At 36.4% G+C, this 21,538-nt stretch overlaps 1 protein-coding gene across 2 annotated transcripts in view; it reads left to right on the forward strand.

Annotated features, from left to right (window-relative positions):
• The window catches only part of PIK3R4 (phosphoinositide-3-kinase regulatory subunit 4), a 76,012-nt gene that overhangs the window by 21,695 nt on the left and 32,779 nt on the right, over positions 1-21,538 (forward strand). For both annotated transcript variants that reach the window (XM_008708795.2, XM_040636824.1), the window contains exons 7-9: positions 5,761-5,934; positions 9,986-10,131; positions 12,680-12,883. In XM_008708795.2, the coding sequence (XP_008707017.1) occupies positions 5,761-5,934; positions 9,986-10,131; positions 12,680-12,883 (524 nt within the window). The remainder of the gene's footprint in view (positions 1-5,760; positions 5,935-9,985; positions 10,132-12,679; positions 12,884-21,538) is intronic.

The following is a 21,538-nucleotide window of genomic DNA, read 5'->3' on the forward strand; positions in this document are numbered from 1 at the left end:
TATTAGTTTCAGGTGTACAACAGTGATTCAACATTTATATATATATTATGAAATGCTCACCAAGGTGAGTGTATTTACTATCTGTCACCAAACAAAGTTATTGCAATATTATTGTTTATATTCTATATTGTATTTTATTTTACATTCCATGACTTATTTATTTTATAGTGAAGTTTGTACCTCTTAATCCCCTTCACCTGTTTTATCCGTCTCCACCCTTCTTCCCTCCGGCAACCACCAGTTTGTTCTTTGTATTTATGAGTCTGTTTCTGTTTTGTTTGATTTTTCATTTTGTTTTTTAGATTCCATATATAAGTGAAATTACATGGTATTTATCTTTCTCTGTCTGACTTGTTTAACTTAGCATAATACCCTTTAGGTCTACCCATGTTGTTGCAAATGGCAAGATTTCACTCTTGTGACTAATACTCCATTGTATATATGTACCACATCTTCTTCATCCTTTCATCTGTTGATGGACACTTAGGTCCCTTCCATATCTTGGTGATTGTAAATAATGCTGTAATGAAAATGGGAGCACAGATGTCTCTTTGAGACCCTGAATTCATTCATTTGGATGTATACCTAGAAGTGGAATTGCTGGGTAATACGGTATTCCTATTTTTAAATTTTTGGGGAACTTCCGTGCTGTTCACCATAGTGGCTGTATCAATTTACATGCCCACCAGTAGTGTACAAGAATTCTCTTTTCTCTACATTCAGGTACTTTGCCCATTTTGTAATTGGATTGTTTGTCTTTCTGGTGTTTAGTCGTACAAGTTTTTCATATATTTTGGATATTAACCCCTTATTGGATATATCATTTGCAAGTACTTTTTCCCATTCAGTAGGTTGCCTTTTAGTTTTGTTGATGGTTTTTTCCACTGTTTGTGTTAGTTTATTGATCTATCTCAGTTTTGCATCTCAGACTCCTCTAACTCTGTTCTTATACTTTGCTTCTCACATCTTCGTCTTTCTTGCTTTCTTCTTTCAAATCTTATTTTTATTTCTTTTTTGTGGAAAAGGTGGTGCTTAGAAATTCCACCATCTATTGATCAATTCATGTGTATTTTGAATCATGCCTTTATGCTATTTTTTTTGAACAACCAACACCTTTTTAAATTTTTATTTATTTTTGTATAATATTTTTTATTATATTATGCTATTTTTTAATTTTAAAATAATTTTTATTGTTTTTATTTTGTTTATAAAAGTAATACATGCTTGCTGTAGAAACTGGAAAATAAACCAAGAAGAAAATAAATCACCTCTAATCTTACAATCCTTTATGACCTCTATTAATGTTTTGGTGTTTTATTTCTGAAGGTCACTCTTCTTTCCATCCCATTTTGTCATCTTGTCATATATGTTATGAGGCACTGTTGTGTACATGGTAAGAGTAGACACTCTGGAGCCAGACTGTTGGGTTCACGTTCTGGCTTTGTCATTTACTAGTTGTGGTTTTTGGGGAAATCATGTAATCTCTTTTTTTCCTTAGTTTCTGTATTTGTAAAATGGGAATAATACTAGTACCTATCTAGGGGCTCCAGGTTGGCTCAGTTGGTTAAGCATCTGCATTCAGCTTGAGTCACGATCCTCAGTCCTGGGATCGAGCCCCGCTTCACTGCCTGCTCAGCGGGGAGCCTCCCCCCCCCCCACTTTTGCGTGCACAGGCGGGCACTCTCTTTCTCTCTCTCAAATAAATAAAATCTTTAAAAAAATAGTAGTACCTATCTGTTGTGTTGTGAAGATAAAATGAATTAACATATGTAATAGTGCTGGGCACATAAGTATTGTGTATGTATTATATTACTTTTTGATCTTATTTTATTGTGTTTTAATTCTTTTTCTGGTAACATATTCTAAGCATTTTCTCGTGTCATTAAAATTTTTTTGAAACCAGGGCGCCTGGGTGACTTCGTTGTTTAAGTGTCTGCCTTCAGCTCAGGTCATGATCCCTGGGTCCTGGGATCAAGCCCCACATCAGGCTTCTTGCTCAGGAGTGAGCCTGCCTCTCCCTTTCCCTCTGCTTATTGCTCCCCCTACTTGTGCTCTCTCTCTCTCAGATAAATAAATAAAATCTTAAAAATTTTTTTTTTCAAACCATAATTTAATAGAGTAAGATATTCCATTATATGGTTTTACCAAAATTTATCACTTTTGGATATTTAAATTATTTTCATTTTTTTCTTTCATATTAGAGATAATATTTTACATAAATATTTGCTTCTAATTATTTTCTCAGGATAGAAGTCTGAAATTTTAATTATTGGGTTAAAGAATATGAATATATTTTTAAAACTCCTGATACATTTTATAAGCTTTTCAAAAAACACTGTATCATTTTCCATTCTGATCAGCATTGTTTGACCATACTGCCTACCCTTTAGCATGGAACAGGCTTCAAATAATCTTTGCCTGTTGGTATGGTAAAATGATAACTTGTTTTGATGTATATTTCTCTGCTTATTTGTGGAGGTGAAAAACTTTCTCATGTTGATTACTCATTTGTACTTCTTATTCTGTGAATTTTTTATTATTTGGCCCATTTTTTTCGATGGCTATATGCCTTTTTGATGTTTTTGAGCCTTTTATAAATGTACGTTAGCAGCAATGTCCACAATAGTCAAAATGTGGAAGGAACCGAGATGCCCTTCAACAGACGAATGGATAAAGAAGATGCCCATATATACAATGGGATATTACTCAGCCATCAGAAAGGGTGATTACCCAACATTTGCATCAACGTGGATGAAACTGGAGGAGATTATGCTAAGTGAAATAAGTCAAGCAGAGAAAGAATGATCATATGGTTTCACTTGTAGAACATAAGGAATAGCACGGAGGACATTAGGAGAAGGAAGGGATGAGTGAAGGGGGAGAAATCAGGGGGCGACGAACCATGAGAGACAATGGACTCCAGGAAACAAACTGAGGGTTTTAGAGAGGAGAAGGGTGGAGGGATGGGTTAGCCCAGTGATGGGTATTAAGAAGGGCACGTATTGCATGGAGCACTGGGTGTTCTACACAAATAATGAAACATGGATGACTACATCAAAAACTAATGATGTACTCTGTGGTGACTAACGTAACAAAATAAATAAAAACATTAATTTTTAATCATAGGCAAATACTTCTCTCAAGTAACTTGTTAGGTTAATAATCTGTTGGGTGCACATCTTTTTTTTTTAAATTTATTTATTGATTGATTGATTGACAGAGACAGCCAGCGAGAGAGGGAACACAGGTAGGGGGAGCGGGAGAGGAAGAAGCAGGCTCATAGCGGAGGAGCCTGATGTGGGGCTTGATCCCAGAACGCCAGGATCACGCCCTGAGCCGAAGGCAGATGCTTAACGACTGAGCCACCCAGGCGCCCCTCACATCATACTCTTCTAATTATTTATTTATTTATTTATTTTACAGAGATAGAGACAGCCAGCGAGAGAGGGAACACAAGCAGGGGGAGTGGGAGAGGAAGAAGCAGGCTCCCAGTGGAGGAGCCTGATGTGGGGCTCGATCCCATAACACCAGGATCACGCCCTGAGCTGAAGGCAGTCGCTTAACGGCTGTGCCACCCAGGCGCCCCCAGCCACATCTTTTTTTTTATAATGCTTTATTTTTCATACTTAACTGTTTTTTTTTTTTTTTTTAAAGATTTTATTTATTTGACAGAGAGAGACAGCCAGCGAGAGAGGGAACACAAGCAGGGGGAGTGGAGAGGAAGAAGCAGGCTCCTAGCGGAGGAGACTGATGTGGGGCTCGATCCCAGAACGCTGGGATCACGCCCTGAGCCGAAGGCAGACGCTTAACGACTGCGCCACCCAGGCGCCCCCATACTTAACTGTTTAATTGAACTTTATTTTGGTCTGTGATGTAAGATGAAATCTGATTTTCCTCAGAAAAATAATCAGTTTTCCTGACACTATTAAAACATTTCATTTCTTTCCATTGATTAATGAAGCTTATGTTACATGTTGCATGCTTATGTCTTTCAGTTTTAGTTTTCTCAGTATCTGTTCTATTCCCTCTATTCTAACCCTATTATTATATCATATTTATTATATCATAATTTTTCTAGATTTATAAGCAACTTTAGTATCTGGTAGGTTAAGTTCCCCAGATGTCAGTCTTATTTTCCAAAGTGTTTTGAGCTATTTTGGCTCATTATACATTTCACCTTGTAAAGTTCCTAAATAAAATCCACTGGAATTTTAGGTAGTATTTTTCCTTTTATTAAAGAAAAAATTTTTATAATTGCATTTCAATTGTAGGAGAAATACGCTTTTTTAAATTATTCAAAATCTGTAAAGTAAAATGCCAATAGTTGGATTTTCAGAAGTACTACTCTGGATTTTGTTTTTAGTTTGATATCTTCAGGTGTTTATTGCCATATCTCTAATATTTTTCTACTACTTTTAAGAATTTTTGACTTTAGACTTTATCTCTAGACTTTTTTCTATGCCATATGAGGATTTAACTCGTACCGTGTCCTGATCCCTCTTCTTCGTTTTTGAGATGTAGATCACTATTTTCAGTGCTTTAGTTTTTAGTGTGTTGTTTCTATAACTTTAAAAAATTAAACCTACTTCTTATTGATCTACCTGATTTGGACTACAAGGAGATGAGTGCCCCTTTCCTTCTGTTTCTCCTTTTCTTTGTTACTTGGTTATTTCAGCCAGTTATTAATTGACAGTCAACTAACAAGTGCATTGCATGGTTGATAATATTTATATTTTGTTCTGTAGTCATAATAAAGTCTTGTGCTTGTATAGACTGATTCTGAAATTTCAAAGCAAAATTAACATGATTATGAATGTGTAAATTTTATTGACTTTAGAACTAAGTAGTGTACTGTATTTGTTTCCCCACAGTTCTAATGCCATGACTCCTTTATCACTTGATGAAAATGTTTATGGTGGCATCAGTGGATTCTCCTTTCTGTCTTCTGCAGATTATTAAGGACATTGCACATTTTAATTTACTTTTTATTTATACCATTATTTTCTTGAACAATTTTTTGTTTGTTCTGGGGTTTCAGATTCCTTTGTTTTCCTTTCGAAAGAAATAAATCTTCTTTACCTTGTCTGTAATATCAAGCTTCTTTCTTACCAGTTTTACCTATTGCTTGTAATCTCCATTTTTCTTTTTGTTAACATTTTTGAAATATATTGGCTTTTTGTTCTAATTTGACTGATTGATTTCTGAATCTTTGCTAGCTATTATCAGTTTATCCCCTTGAATTCCTGGGGTATATCTGTCATTTTTGTATATTCTACATTCTTTTTTATTTTGCCGAAGAACATCCTCAAGAAACTTTCTTAGGTAGGGTTGCATAGGAAGTTAACCCAGATAGTCTTTGTGTGTTGCAAAATGACTTTTTTTTGTTCTCTTATTTTGTTGGCAGTTTAAGTATAAAATTTATTTCATAACTTTGGAGGTCTTGCTCTGTTGTGTTCTAGCCTCCATTGTTGCTAAAGATTATTTTGTGAAGATCGTTTTCATTGTTCCTCTTTCCTTTTTGGGGACATATTTTTCTTTTTCTAAGTTCATAAGATCTTTTTTTCCCCTTGGTTTTCCAGAATATCTTGGTGATTTGCTTTGGTGAGGATCTTTTTCATTTATTATGCTGAGTAGGAAATGCAATGTCCTATTCTAGATTGTTGCTCACTATATTTGGGTTTTGATTAATTTTATTGTTTAACTTAATAGCATTTGTACTTTCAGGTATAGAATAATCATGTAATGTTGCTTCTCTTTTAGGTGTTGCTGCGTATGTTGGTTGGCAAAGCTCCTCAATTCTCAAACCCCTGCTGCAACAAGGTCTTAGTGATGCTGAGGAATTTGTTATTGTTAAAGCTCTTAATGCCCTTACCTGTATGTGCCAGTTAGGGCTGCTACAAAAACCCCATGTCTATGAATTTGCCAGTGATATTGGTAAGTTTCTGTTTCTCAAAATTAGAAGGAGAAAATTAAGGGTGTCTTAAGAGAAATAACAGATGATAGAGCATTGTAAAAGTTCTAGGCAATATAGAGTCAGATTTTCAACTTTATTGTCCCTTGTGTGTGTGTGTGTCTGTATGTGTGCACACGTGTGTGCGTGTTCATGCATGCTTGCATGTGTGTAAGAGACAGGCAGGCAAGCAAACAGGATCGTTTGGTCCTCTAGCCCAGCTTGGGATATATCTCTTTGTTTTTATCTGTAGTTAAGTCTTTAACTTGAAAAGTAGATTTTTTTGTTTTGTTTTGTTTTTAACATGATGAAGATAAAGTCTTTAACTGCTCTGAAGAGTCAACTTATTTTTTGAACACTTGACTACCAGTTAAGAAGCTGAAATTGGGGGCGCCTGGGTGGCGCAGTCGTTAAGCATCTGCCTTCGGCTCAGGGCGTGATCCCAGCGTTCTGGGATCGAGCCCCACATCAGGCGCCTCCGCTGGGAGCCTGCTTCTTCCTCTCCCACTCCCCCTGCTTGTGTTCCCTCTCTCGCTGGCTGTCTCTGTCAAATAAATAAATAAAATCTTTAAAAAAAAAAAAAAGAAGCTGAAATTGAATGTGCAGGATTGTCTATTGTCATTGCACTGATTGCCACTTAAGAATTCATAGTGTTGAAGTTACTACTGTTAACAATTTTATTAACCAGTGAAAAGAATTCATGTTTGACCTTTATAGCACTTAACTTATTTCCTTCAACTGAAAATTCAGAATAAGGACAAACAAATAAATACGACACTTTCTAAAATTAAGAATATTTGGAACTTTTAGTCTTATGTCTTCATTTTAAGAAAATAAGCAATATAAGATACTAAGTTGACTCTGTCCTGAGAGGACATGAAATCTTAGAAAATTGCCTTTTTTGGATAAAATGCTTAATTTCTGCTCAATGCTTTGCCAAGGAAAATTAATAGAAAACGAAAATTGGTTAGATTTGGTTATAGGTTATTCTTGAGGCAGTCCTCAGAGAAATAAGACAAAGGAGTTATTATTTATTTTGATTGTTGAGAAAGTAGGTAGTTGCTTGTAGAGAAGTATAAAATTTCTGGAAGTTTTTAAGGCATGAATGTAGCTTTTTAAAAAATATTTGTGGAAAATTTAAGTATATAGAGGTTTCTGATTTTACACTCTAATATCTATGATTGTTCTTTTAGTTTATGATTATGTTCAAAATAATTACAAATTTAAGAAATTGTTGAGTATTAGTACTACAATCATGATGAGAATCTCGATTACATTGTTTTGATTTTTCATATAAGCTATGGAGTGCTGTGTAGCGTAAGGGCAGATAACAGAAAGCAGTGTTTCCGTAATAATATTAAGGAGAAAATGTATTCTCTTAACGTGCATATCTTGCTATATGGAATATTTTCTGCTCATTTTCGTTTTCTGAATTCTCACATCAGTGCTTTATTTTTTCTCCATGAAAGTGGCATTACCTTTATGGGTCAAGATTTTCTTGCCTTTGGCTCTGATCCTCCTTATTTTAATGAATATTCTCTGTATATAAATATGAACTTGTATGTTCTAATTTCATATAATACATTCCTTTTTTTTTTTTTTTAAAGACTCTATTTACTTAGAGCATGAGTTGCGGGAGGGGTAGAGGGAGAGCAGGGAGCTGAGCAGGGAACCCGATGCAGGTTTCCATCCCCCGACCCTGGGATCATGACCTGAGTGGAAGGCAGCCACTTAACCAGCTGAGCCACCCAGGCACCCCTCATATAAAACATTTCTTCTGTTGCCTAATTACTTGGAAACTATTTTCGAGACTTAATGTAGCTTATAATTAGCGTTTTATTTACCTAAATAATGGATGTCTATCAGTTTTTAAGCAAAAATCATCATAAAGATAGTTTCTTATCCCTCTTCTCAAATTTTACAGAGATTTTTCTCTGTTCTGCTGTTTCTTGTCATTGATCATAGGCCGAACATATGGGACACTCTATCTTTAGTTTAGCATCAAAATAAATGATTATCTTTAGGTATAGAATAAACTCAATATGGTACAACTTCTTGGATAGGGAACTCCCTTAGAACTGGAACTGAATTTGGTACTATCTGTGGGGGGAACAAAGCTTTGCTGAAAAAAATCAAGTGAACAGTCATTGGTTGGCATTTTGAACTATTTCAAAGAAAAAACAGTTTTTAGTAACTTAGAAACGCCTTTAAAACATAATAAACCATATACATCTCTGTTCTGTTTTTATGTGTGGTCTGTTGTAGTGATTACTAAAGGGATTAATGGTGGTGATAGTGGAGGATCCCGCCATAGCACAAGGGATTAATGGTGATTTCCTTGACTGTTTTGAAAAAATCTACACTCTTCCCACTTAGGTATTATGCATACTCCCCTTCCCTCATGCTTGTCCCCATATAATTGGAATGTATTGGATAGAGAAGAGATCAAGTACCCGTTTTATAGGAAATCCTCTTGAGTGTTTGAGGTTCTTTTTTTTATATCAGCTACTTACTGATACAATGTTGCTGTACGACAGTCAACCATAAAATCTCAGTAAATGCTTTAGTAACGTTCTCATCATGAATGTGTGGGCTGTATGGGTGGCTCTGCTTTAGGCTTTGTATCTCCAGATTGTGGTTACAGTGATCCATCTGTCTCATTCTGGTGCCCATGTTAGATGGGCAGCAGTTTCCTGGGTTATGTTCTAGGTGATGGCAGAAGCATGAGACAGCAAGCCTAGCTATGTAGCACATATCAGGCCTCTGTTAGTGTTACATCTGCTAATATCCCATTGGCCAGAGCAGGTTGATATGACTGAGCTAAAAGTAAGAGGCAGAAAAGTACCCTTTGTATACTGTGAGCTCATGGCAAAGAGTGTGGTTGTGTAAAATAATGTAAAGAATTGAGACCAATAATTCAGGCTCATACAGTGCCTAACTCCTTTCTGCCAAGTCATTTTGGGTGTAGCTACTTTCTGGAGGTTTTTCAATATTTTTCCAGTCCTCATTTTGCCTGTTGCCAAAGGGAAACTACCAACCCTCCTTTGTTGTTGTATCAGAGGCTGCATGGTGCTTATGAAATAATCAAAACCTCCTTCATGTGTAATTAATTGGAAATGGGAGAACTTTGGACACAGATACTTTGAACAAATTTTTTTACCTTCTCCTTTTTATATAAGTGATGTTAGCATATGACAGTGTTTTTATTTCTCTATTATCCTAAATTTCTTGTAAAAATAACATCCTCTAAATGCTGATGTTTTAGCATACTCAGAACAAATTATATATATGTATTTTTTTTCTTTTAGAAGTTTTATTCTAAATCGGGGGTTTAAAAGTTTGAATTTTATTCTAAATCTTACTTTGATTAGTTGAAGTCATTGATTTTTAGGTGTAATACACAAGATAGTTAAAAGGGGTGAAAAGACATTCATTTACTTTTCTGGTTTAATATTATGTTTTATTTCTTAAAAATTTTTATTATTTGTTAAAGATTTTATTTGAGAGCAGGGCGAGAGAGAGTACAAGCTGGGGTGAGGGGCAAAGAGAGAGGGACAAGCAGACTCCCCGCTGAGCAGGGAGCCCGATGCTGGACTCGATCCCAAGACCCTGAGATCATGACCTGAGCTGAAGGCAGACGCTTAACTGACTGAGCCACCTAGGCGTCCGTAATCTTATATTTTAAACTCTTTAAGAATGGGCATCGTATTTTCTGCCTTTAGTTTGTATTCATAATGCCTTGTGAATGAATTTATGAATGATGTATTAGATTTGATCAAACCTTTTCATTAAAAAAAGTCAGGTATAGCTCTTTTTATTCTTTTATGGTATTATTGCTGATGTTTATGGTAGAGAATATTATTTGTTATGTTGAGTTTATGTCAGGATAATTGAGTATGTGAAGACAGCTGATAGTAACATTGTGATATAATCCCTTTATCGGTTGTGTTATAAAGTGCAAATTTGTTTATCCCAATAGTTTGAAACTACTTATGAACATGGTTTAAATCCATACCTTTTTCTTTTCCTGTTTAGCCCCATTTCTGTGTCATCCCAATCTATGGATACGCTATGGTGCTGTAGGATTTATCACAGTAGTAGCTCATCAAATAAGTACAGCTGATGTATACTGCAAACTGATGCCTTACCTTGACCCATATATTACTCAACCAATAATACAGGTATGCTTGTTCCAACTGGGAGTCAGTCCTCTCCGAATTGTATGCCTTAAAAAAAGGTTTAGAAAGTCCTATTTTTATTTAAATTTTTAAAGATTTAAATTGGGCTACAGCATTTTCACATTCCTTTAAGCTAGTTAATGGAACAAACAGTGCTGAAGGTGAGAAAAGTTCAAGAGACTGTTGTGTTATACATCATGTTATGCATAATATAGCACTCAATAGTTCATGCTTTATTTTCTTATGTGCAGTGTTGTAAAACGTGCTATTAAAGTGAAATATAGTGGAAATGTATACTGACGGGCCCCTACTTTTATTGTAAAAAGTATAACTGATTTTAGCCCAAGTCAGCATTTATAATAAATTGGAAAAAGCCTTTTACAGATGTTTGTTTTTTTGGACCACTAACTGGTTCTGGTTTCTTTTCTGTTCTTTTTCATTTTTTTTAACCTAATCTTTTAAAATCTGATTTAATCTTTTTTTAATCTAATGACTTGTGGCCCCTTCCTCTCTTCCCAGTATAGCATAAACTTCAGGTTTTTGGTTTGTATAAAGCAGTCATTTACCCAACTTGTCAGTGCTTACATCTTTTATCTTCCTAGAAAGCTGAGTATCAAAAATATCTAAATTGAGTGAACTGTTGAGAGATGATTCTGGCTGCTAAAATATTCTGAAATAGCCTCTTTTTTTTTTTTTTTTTTTTTTTTTTTTTTTTACTAAAACTCTTAATTCCCTTTTGCAAATTCACATGCTTCTAGCTTCTGCTACTTTTATATTCCAATGTACCTTCCCTTTGGTTGGAGAAAATGACCTTGGATATATTCTGGAAATGAGGAGGCTTTGGCTGTGCCTTCCATCCTTTTCCCCATAGATTCATCCTTTTCTGGGGATCATCATTCTTATTTCATAGTTTGTAGAACTTTTAATTTTTTATCTCAGCAATTTATATATATATATACATATATATATATATGTATATATATATATGAAAGGTGGATAATATTATTGGAAAGTATGCCTTTTTCATTCATTCACTAATTATTTTAAAAAGCTTATTTATTTTAGTAGTATCTCAGCACCCAACATGGGGCTCAAACTCAGGACCCCAAGATCAAGTGTCACATGCTCTTCCAACTGAGCCAGCCAGGAGCCCCAACCTTTTTAATTTTTTAATTTTTAATTTTTTTATATTTTTACTTTTTTAAAGATTTTATTTATTCATTTGACAGGGAGAGGGAGAGAGAGCATACAAGCAGGGGGAGCAGCAGGCAGGGAGAGAGGGAGAAGCAGGCTTCTCACTGAGCAGGGAGCCCGATGTGGGGCTCAATCCCAGGACCCTGGGATCATGACCTGAGCTGAAGGCAGACTCTTAACTGACTGAGCCACCCAGGTGCCCCAGTTTCCTTTAAAGTTTAATAAGTGTTCTTGGAAATCTGGTCTAGGGATTCTTACTACTTTTGGCTATTTATTCCATTTAGAAGTTTGTTTATTAAACTCTTTTATAACACAATGTAGAGGAAGTATCCCTGGTAATTAAAAATTGCATGCATTTGTAATAACTTAGTGGTGGTTTACTGTAATAAATCTAACATTAAAAAAATCTGACATTAGGTGGTTTTTTTAGAGCTCTACACCACTCTTTGTTTTCTCAGGAATACATATATATATTTTATATACATATATAATATGCATATATTCCCCCCCTCAGGAATATATATATATTTCTCAGGAATATAAATACACACACACACACACACACACACACACACACACACACACACACATATACACACACACACATATCTATTTTTTGGGGGGTTTCCATTGCTTTATTTTTTGAAAGGCCAGGATTGGGAGTTGAAAGGCTAATTATCCATATGCTTCATAAATCTTGCCTTTCTTCAGTTTGGATTAGACAAAAGATACCCTTTTATGCTGGTTTCCGCAGGCTGGCTTACCAGGTAGTTAAATATGTCTAAAGAAAACGCTCTTTGTTGTGGTTCGTATGCTCATCCTTTTTATTACATATCCATTGACAAGGGGGGTGTTCTTGGGGATAATAAAAGGAAGGACTCCATGAACTCTGTGGAGAGAGTAATGTTTTAGAAGGGGTTGAAGCTACTGGGAAACGTGATGACTGCTGGGCAGCCCTGTGACTGTTGAGCGGCTTTTCTCGGTCAGTACCTGCTGGCTGTTAGACCTGTGCGCCACAGGTACTTTTTTGATCTAGGAGGTCATCTGACATTTTGGCATCCAGAAAAAGTCTCTGTCATTTTCTAAATTTTTCTAGCCTGGGTATATACTGTTATTCTTCCAGTACGGAAGACACAGATTTGTACTCACGTGCTAACAATGTAAAGAAAAACCTTAGCTCTTAAGGGTCACTAGTATTCTTTTTTCTTCTAAGCAAAAATTGCAGATGTTGTTATCTCCCATTTTCTTAGAAAATAAATACCTATATTAACTTTGTACAGGTTGTATTTACTGAATATGAAAATAACTGTACTACATGTTGTATCTTTGGCTGATTCTTTTTATTTTCCTAATATAGATTGAAAGGAAACTTGTTCTACTCAGTGTTTTAAAAGAGCCAGTAAGTCGTTCTATATTTGATTATGCTTTGAGGTCTAAAGATATCACTAGCTTGTTCAGACATCTTCACGTGCGCCAGAAGAAACGGAATGGGTCTCTTCCTGACTGCCCTCCACCGGAGGACCCCGCCATAGCACAGCTTCTGAAGAAATTGCTCTCACAGGTTGTATCACCTTTCTGAAATCTTATGTTTAAGCACAAATTTCATAAAAACATTCAAGCATCCATTTAGTTATTAAAAATACTTTTGGTTGATTGGGTTGCATCATAACAAATGAGTAAATAAACCTGGCAAATATCGTATACATTTGCCTTGGCATCTAGGAGCTACTAGGATGATGAGAAGACATTGGTTTGAGTTAAGTAAGGAATCATGGTAGACCTATTACGCTGCTTTTGTGATTATTGCCTGTATAAATAAGGGAGAGAATAGATATAACCTTAAATTTGAGTAATATTCTTGATTCAGTTCCATATTTCACATACAAAAAAAGAAGAAGAAAAAAAATTCAGTTAGAAGAAACATTGCAGAACACAGATGCAGGACAGAAAGATCCTGGTTTATTTCAGTCCAGATTTAGAGAGTTCTCACTATATGCAAACAGCTGAAATAACTGGGACTTGTAATACATCTTAGATTGAATAAACCAGTCACTACTGTATATTAAAAGCCTATGAATTTGGATCAATTAACAACTTGTTAGAACTAGGAAGTAATCTTCTTATTATACTTGAACTTAGTAAGGCCTCTTTAGAAATGGTCCAGATTCAGTGTCCTGTTTTAAAAGGGATATATGGAACTGAAAGAAGTCAAGATAGAAATGAAAATGGTTAGAAATAAAGAATACCGTTTCTGAATAAATGCTCCATGAGCCAGAAAGCAAATGAGAGATAACTTAAATGACTGTCTTTAAGTCTATAGGACATTTTGGTTAAGAGAATACTTGTCAATCATGTCTTATCTAACAAGAAGATGAGAAAATGCTTCAACTGGCAGAGAGAATTTGATAAGTTTGATGATATACTTTCTTGTACTAGTCACTGAATATCCAGTGCTGTTTCATGCTCCTGTGTTGGTTTGGGTGATTGAATATTGGACCAGGCTCCCTGGTCAATAACCATTTTGGTTCTTCTGGGTCTCTCTTTGCCTGGAGGCTGGAGCTGCCTCTGAATGTCCCTTCTAGGCCAGTGGTTCTATTTCCTATATTTTAGAAGACTTAATTTGATGTGACTTGAATTACCAAAGAGCTTTTTCTTTGGGTTTTCTTTTAACCTTGGCTCGTACATGAGAACGTATTTTATATTTTAGAAAGCAATTTATGGAAAATTGGATATTGAATCACATTTTCCTGTTGTTTCTCTTGAGTAGGTAATCCTTATCAAAAAGATTTCAACATGCAATAAAAACCACCCCAATTTAGATGTTTCTTTGGGCTTAGGTGGTGTGATTCTTTGTATTTCTCTCTCCTACAAATTCTATATATTAAATTAAAAGCTTCTGTACTAAAATTTCATTGTAAGTCATTAGTTACTTAGGACCACTCTAGCCCCCAGTTCTTGCTTTTCACCTTGCTGTGTGTTTAGGTTTTGCCATTGCCATGGGTAAAAGGAGGGAAGGGGAAGGAGCAGTTTCCACAGCCTTTTTACTTTCTGCTTCCTACTGTTCTAAACGCTTCTACCATTGCTGCTTCCACAGCCAGCCCTCATTATTGGGTACCATGATGAAATCAGTAAAACGCACTGACTTGTATTCCTCTGAAATGTTAGTGCTTGATGTATTCATTTATCTGTCATTCGCACCCTCATTTGTATGGGGAAAGAGGACCATGTTTTCTCTGGTTTTATGTTGTTTCTGTTAACAGCAGTTTTAGGAGACTCCTAAGGGTTAGCAGTACTCTGTTTCAAGGGACAGGTGCTACTAGTAGGGAGAGCAGGCCAGAATCTCTGAGGTCCTCAGAAGTAACAGCAGAAGATTACCAGCTTCCATTTTTTGAGGACTTACAATGAGACTACCACTGTAGTTGGTGCTTCCCATATTTTGTGACAATCTTTATGTAATAAGCTTGAACAACAGGTGTTATCCCCATTTTATAGTTAAGAAAACTGTGACTCAATGTTAAGTTGCCTATCAGTAAGCTTCAAAGCTGACATTGGAACTAAACCCATCTAATTCCTTTATTCCACTTTTTTTTTTTTTTTAAGTTTATTTGTCAGAGGGAGAGAGAGCGCGTGCGTGCTCACAAGCAGGGGGAGTGGCAGGCAGAGGGAAAAGTGGGCTCCCCGCCAAGCAGGGAGCCCGATGCAGGCCTTGATCCCAGGACCCGGTGTCGTGACCTGAGCTGAAGGCAGATGCTTAACAGACTAAGCCACCCAGGTGTCTCGTCACCATGCCATCTTGCCTCAAAATAAAGGACATGGAGCTAAGGCTGCGAGGCTTGCTTACGTTTTTTATGGTCTTAGAGTCCTTATGCAGTTCATCCCCTCCAGCCCCTTGCATGCCTTTTGTCTGCCTTCACTTCATTTTGGTCCCTGCACTACCTGAGTTTCTTGGGATTACTCGCAGAGGCTTGGAGTCAGGGGAGACTTTGGAGGTAGGAATTGAGTCCCTGTTCCTAATGTCAGGGATACAGAGGGAAGGATGCTTTTAAGCCTCTGCAAATGGGAATTCTGAATACTCCTGCAACATATTTTTTAATTGGGGTTTTACAATGCTCTTTTGTATAGGACTGCACTTGAGATACATCATGGGTGAAATAGGCTTCACTAGACCAGCCTAGTATTGTTTCTATGGGAGATTACGTTCAGGGTTCTGGATAATAGACTTTTAAAGTACACTTTGGAACATATGGAAGTTAGAATCTGCCTGAACTCCAGATTTTCAGTAGAACTCACCATCTGGAGGTGTTACATGGCAGGGCTATTTTAGAATCACATCTACAAGAGCTCTCTGTTTTATTTGTATTCATTTGATCATGTGCTAATACAGATTAATAATATTCTGATTTCACTCCTTTAAAAATGACAAATATTAAAATTTTTTTTTTATTTTAATTTTTTTAAAGATTATTTATTTGACCAAAAGAGAGAGAGCGAGCGAGCGAACACCAAGCAGGGGGAGCAACGGGCAGAGGGAGAGGGAGAAGCAGGCTCCCCACCGGGCAGGGAGCCTGACGCAGGGCTTGATCCCAGGACTCCAGGATCACGACCCGAGCTGAAGGCAGCTGCTTAACTGAGTGAGCCATCCAGGAGCCCCATAATTTTTTAATTTTTTAGTGATTTTTATTTTAATACTTTTTGATTGGTAGTATAGACTCAAGGTGTAAAATTGAAAAGATATAGGAAAATCTATAGTAGAATAGGTTTTCTTATAATCCCTCATCCCCAGCCACCCAGTTTCTTTCTCTGTTGATTGTGAATTTTAGGTTGTTAAAGTGCTGAATTCCCTCATATGGTGTCAGATTGTTGTGTTGTACAATTAAGTTACTTGGAATGAGTTTGATCCTTTTAAGCCTTGCCTTTTTTTTTTTTTAATTTTAAATCCAGTATAGTTAATATATAGTGTTATCTTAGTTTCAGGTGTACAGTATAGTGATTCAACAATTCTATACATTATCCCCTGCTCATCAAGATAAGTGTACTCTTAATTTTCTTCACCTATTTCACCCATCCTTCCCATCCCCCACCTCCCCTCTGGTAACCATCAGTTCTCTGTAGTTAAGAGTCTGTTTTTTGATTTGTCTCTCTTTTTTTCTATGTTCGTTTGTTTTGTTTCTTAAATTCTGTGTATGAGTGAAATCATAAGGAATTTGTCTTTCTCTGGCTTTTTTCGCTTAGCATTACATTCTTTAGATCTATCCGTGTTGTTGCAAATGATGAGATTTCATTCTTTTTAATGGCTGAGTAATATTTCATTGTGTATATATATACCATATCTTCTTTATCCATTCATCTCTCAGTGGACTCTTGAGCTGCTTCTAAATATTGGCTATTGTAAATAATGCTGCAATAAACATAAGGGTGCATATATCTTTTCGAATTTGTGTTTTTATATTCTTTTGGTAAATACACTGTAGTGGAATTACTGGATCATATGGGTAGTTCTAGTTTTAATTTTTTAAATTTTATTTTACATTTTTTTCCCTTTTTATTTTTTTGAAATTTTTTTTATTAACATATAATGTATTATTTGTTTCAGGGGTATAGGTCTGTGATTCATCAATCTTACACAATACATAGTGCTATCGACAACACATACCCTCCCCAATGTCCATCACCCAGCCATTGCAGCCCTCCCACCCTCTTCCACTCCAGCAACCCTCAGTTTGTTTCCTGAGATTAGGAGTCTCTTATGGTTTGTCTCCCTCATTGGTTTCATCTTGTTTCATTTTTTTCCTCTCTTCCCCTATGATCCTCTGCCTTGTTTCTCAAATCCCACTGTCAGCGAGATCATACGATAATTATCTTTCTCTGATGGGCTTATTTCGCTTTGCATAATACCCTCTAGTTCCATCCACCTCGTTGCAAATGGTAAGACTTCATTTTTTTTTTTTTGATGGCAATATTCTATTGTGTGTGTGGTGTATACCACGTCTTCTTTATCCATTCATCTGTCGATGGACATCTGGGCCCTTTCGATAGTTTGGCTGTTGTGGACATTGCTGCTATAAACATTGGGGCGCAGGTGCCCCTTTGGATTACTGCATTTGTATCTTTGGGGTAAATACCCAGTAGTGCAATTGATGGGTTGTAGGGTAGCTCTATTTTCAACTTTTTGAGGAACGTCCATAGTGTTTTCCAAAGTGGCTGCACCAGCTTGCATTCCCACCAACAGTGTAGGAGGATTCCCCTTTCTCCGCATCCTCGCCAACATCTGTCGTTTCCTGACTTGTTAATTTTAGCCATTCTGACTGGTGTAGGGTGGTATCTCATTGTGGTTTTGATTTGTATTTCCATGATACCAAATGATGTTGAGCACTTTTTCATGTGTCTGTTGGCCATATCGAAGTCTTCCTTGCAGAAATGTCTGTTCATGTCTTCTGCCCATTTCTTGATTGGATTATTTATTCCTTGGGTGTCGAGTTTGATAAGTTCTTTATAGATTTTGGATACTAGCCCTTTATCTGATATGTCATTTGCAAGTATCTTCTCCCATTCTTTCAGTTATCTTTTGGTTTTGTTGACTGTTTCCTTTTTGTGCAAAAGATTTTTATCTTGATGAAGTCCCAGTAGTTATTTTTGCCCTTGCTTCCCTTGCTTTTGGCGATGTGTCTAGGAAGAAGTTGCTGAGGCTGCGGTCGAAGAAGTTGCAGCCTGTGTTCTCCTCAAGGATTTTGATGGATTCCTGTCTCACATTGAGGTCTTTCATCCATTTTGAGTCTATTTTTGTATATGGTATAAGAAAATGGTCCAGTTTCATTCTTTGCATGTGGCTGTCCAGTTTTCCCAAAACCATTTATTGAAGAGACTGTCTTTTTTCCATTGGATATTCTTTCCTGCTTTGTTGAAGATTAGTTGATCATAAGAGTTGAGAGTCCATTTCTGAGTTCTCTATTCTGTCCCATTGATCTATGTCTGTTTTTGTGCCGGTACCATACTGTCTTGATGATTACAGCTTTAATAGAGCTTGAAGTCTAGAACTGTGATGCCACCAGCTTTGGTTTTCTTTCTTTCTTTTTTTTTTTTTTTTTTTATAATTTTTATTTTGTTATATTAGTCACCGTACAGTACATCCCCAGTTTTTGCTGTGATGTTCCATGATTCATTATTTGCATATAACACCCAGTGCACCATGCTTTTCTTTTTCAACATTCTTCTGGCTATTCGGGGTCTTGTTCTGGCTCCATACAAATTTTAGGATTATTTGTTCCATTTCTGTGAAAAAAGTTGGTGGTATTTTGATAGGGATTGCATTGAATGTGTAGATTGCTATAGATAGCATAGACATTTTCATAATCTTTGTTCTTCCAATCCATGAACATGGGATGTTTTTCCATTTCTTTGTGTCTTCCTCAGTTTCTTTTATGAGTGTTCTGTAGTTTTCTGAGTACAGATCCTTTGCCTCTTTGGTTAGGTTTATTACTAAGTACCTTATGGTTTTGGGTGCAGTTGTAAATGGGATCAACTCCTTAATTTCTCTTTCTTCTGTCTTGTTGGTGTATAGAAATCTAACTGATTTCTGTGCATTGATTTTATATCCTGCCACTTTACTGAATTCCTGTATGCGTTCTAGCAGTTTTGGGGTGGAGTCTTTGAATTTTCCACATAAAGTATCATATCACCTGTAAAGAGTGAGAGTTTGACTTATTCTTTGCCAACTCAGATGCCTTTTATTTCTTTTTATTGTCTGATTGTTGAGGCTAGGACTTCTAGTACTGTGTTTAACAGCAGTGGTGATAGTGGATGTCCCTGCCGTGTTCCTGACCTTAGGGGAAAAGCTCTCAGTTTTTTCCCATTGAGAATAATATTCGCTGTGGGTTTTTCATAGATGGCTTTTATGATATTGAGGTATGTTCCTTCTATCCCTACACTGTGAAGAGTTTTAATCAAGAAAGGATGCTGTACTTTGTCAAATGCTTTTTCTGCATTTATTGAGAAGATCATATGGTTCTTGTCTTTTCTTTTATTAATGTAGTGTATGATGTTGATTGATTTGCAGTTGTTCAACCAACCTTGCAGCCCCGGAATATATCCCACTTGGTCGTGGTGATTAATCCTTTTAAATATATGTTGGATCCTATTGGCTAGTATTTTGGTGAGAACTTTGGATCCATGTTCATCAGAGATATTGTTCTGTAATTCTCCTTTCTGGTGGGGTCTTTGTCTGCGTTTGGGATCAAGGTAATGCTGGCCTCATAAAAAGAGCTTGAAAGTTTTCTTTCCATTTCTATTTTTTGGAACAGTTTCTGAAGAATAGGTGTTAATTCTTCTTTAAATGGTTGGTAGAATTCCCCTAGGAAGCCATCTGGCCCTGGGCTCTTGTTTTTTGGGAGGTTCTTGATGACTGCTTCAGTTTCCTTGCTGGTTATGGGTCTGTTCAGATTTTCTGTTTCTTCCTGGTTCAGTTTTGGTAGTTATATGCCTCTAGGAATGCATTCATTTCTTCCAGATTGTCTTATTTGTTGGCATATAGTTGCTCATAATATATTTTTATAGTTGTTTGTATTTCTTCGGTATTGGTTGTGATCTCTCCTCTTTCATTTATGATTTTATTTATTTTGGTCCTTTCTCTTCTTTTTGATAAGTCTGGCCAGGGGTTTACAATCTTACTAATTCTTTCCAAGAACCAGCTCCTGGTTTTGTTGATCTGTTCTACTGTTCTTTTGGTTTCTATTTTTATTAATTTCTGCTCTAATCTTTATTATTTCTTTTCTCCTGCTGGGTTTAGGCTTTATTTGCTGTTCTTTCTCCAGTTCCTTTAGGTGTAGAGTTAGGTTGTGTATTTGAGACCTTTTTTTGTTTCTTAAGAAAGGCTTGTATTGCTATATACTTCTTTCTTAGGACCGCCTTTGCTGCATCCCAAAGATTTTGAGCAGTTGTGTTTTTATTTTCATTTGTTTCCATGAATTTTTTAATTCTTCTTTAATTTCCTGGTTGACCCATTCATTCTTTGGTAGGATGCTCCTTAGCCTTCATGTATTTGAGTTCTTTCCAATTTTCCTCTTGTGATTGAGTTCAAGTTTCAAAGCATTGTGGTCCAAAAATATGCAGGGAGTGGTCCCAGTCTTTTGGTACTAGTTGAGACCTGATTTGTGACCCAGGATGTGATCTCTTCTGGAGAATGTTCTCTGTGCACTAGAGAAGAATGTGTATTCTGTTGCTTTGGGATAGAATGTTCTGAATATATCTGTGAAGTCCATCTGGTCCAGTGTGTCATTTAAAGCCCTTAATTCCTTGTTGATCTTTTGTTTAGATCAACAGGATTTGTTTAGATTTCAGTGAGGGTGGTGTTAAAGTCCCCTACTATTATTCTATTATTGTTGATGTGTTTCTTTGATTTTGTTATTAATTGGCTTATATAATTGGCTGCTCCCATGTTAGGGGCGTAAGTATTTACAATTGTTAGATCTTCTTGTTGGGTAGACCCTTTAAGTATGATATAGTATCCTTCCTCATCTCTTATTACAATCTTTGGTTTAAAATCTAATTTGTCTGATATAAGGATTTCCACCCCAGCTTTCTTTTGATGTCCATTACCATGATAAATGGTTTTCCACCCCCTCACTTTGAATCTGGAGGTGTCTTTGGGTCTAAAATGAGTCTCTTGCAGACAGCATATTGATGGGTCTTGCTTTTTTTTTTTTTTTTTTTAAGATTTTATTTATTTATTTGACAGAGAGAGAGGCAGCAAGAGAGGGAACACAAGCAGGGGGAGTGGGAGAGGAAGAAGCAGGCCCATAGCAGAGGAACCTGATGCGGGGCTCGATCCCATAATGCTGGGATCACGCCCTGAACCGAAGGCAGACGCTTAACCGCTGTGCCACCCAGGCGCCCCAGCTTCTAACATTTTTTATTGAGATAATTCGCATGCAAAATAATTCACATTTTCATCATCTTGGAAAGAAGCCCCGTGCCCATTAGCAATTATTCCCCATTTACTTCTCCCTCCAGCCTCTGGAACCACTAAATCTACTTCTGTTTCTAGGAATTTGCCTATTTTGGATATTTCCTATAAATGGAACTATGCAATATGTGGCATTTTTGTGGGGTTTCTTTTACTTAGTAAAATATTTTCAAGGTTGCTGCGTGTTATGGCATATATTAATACTTCAGTCCTTTTTATGTTTCTTATGATGACCCTCCTTGTGTGGACTAAAATGGA

Source organism: Ursus maritimus, unplaced genomic scaffold (assembly GCF_017311325.1).
Source record: "Ursus maritimus isolate PB19 unplaced genomic scaffold, ASM1731132v1 scaffold_20, whole genome shotgun sequence".
In the NCBI taxonomy this organism is placed as follows: Eukaryota; Metazoa; Chordata; class Mammalia; order Carnivora; family Ursidae; genus Ursus; species Ursus maritimus.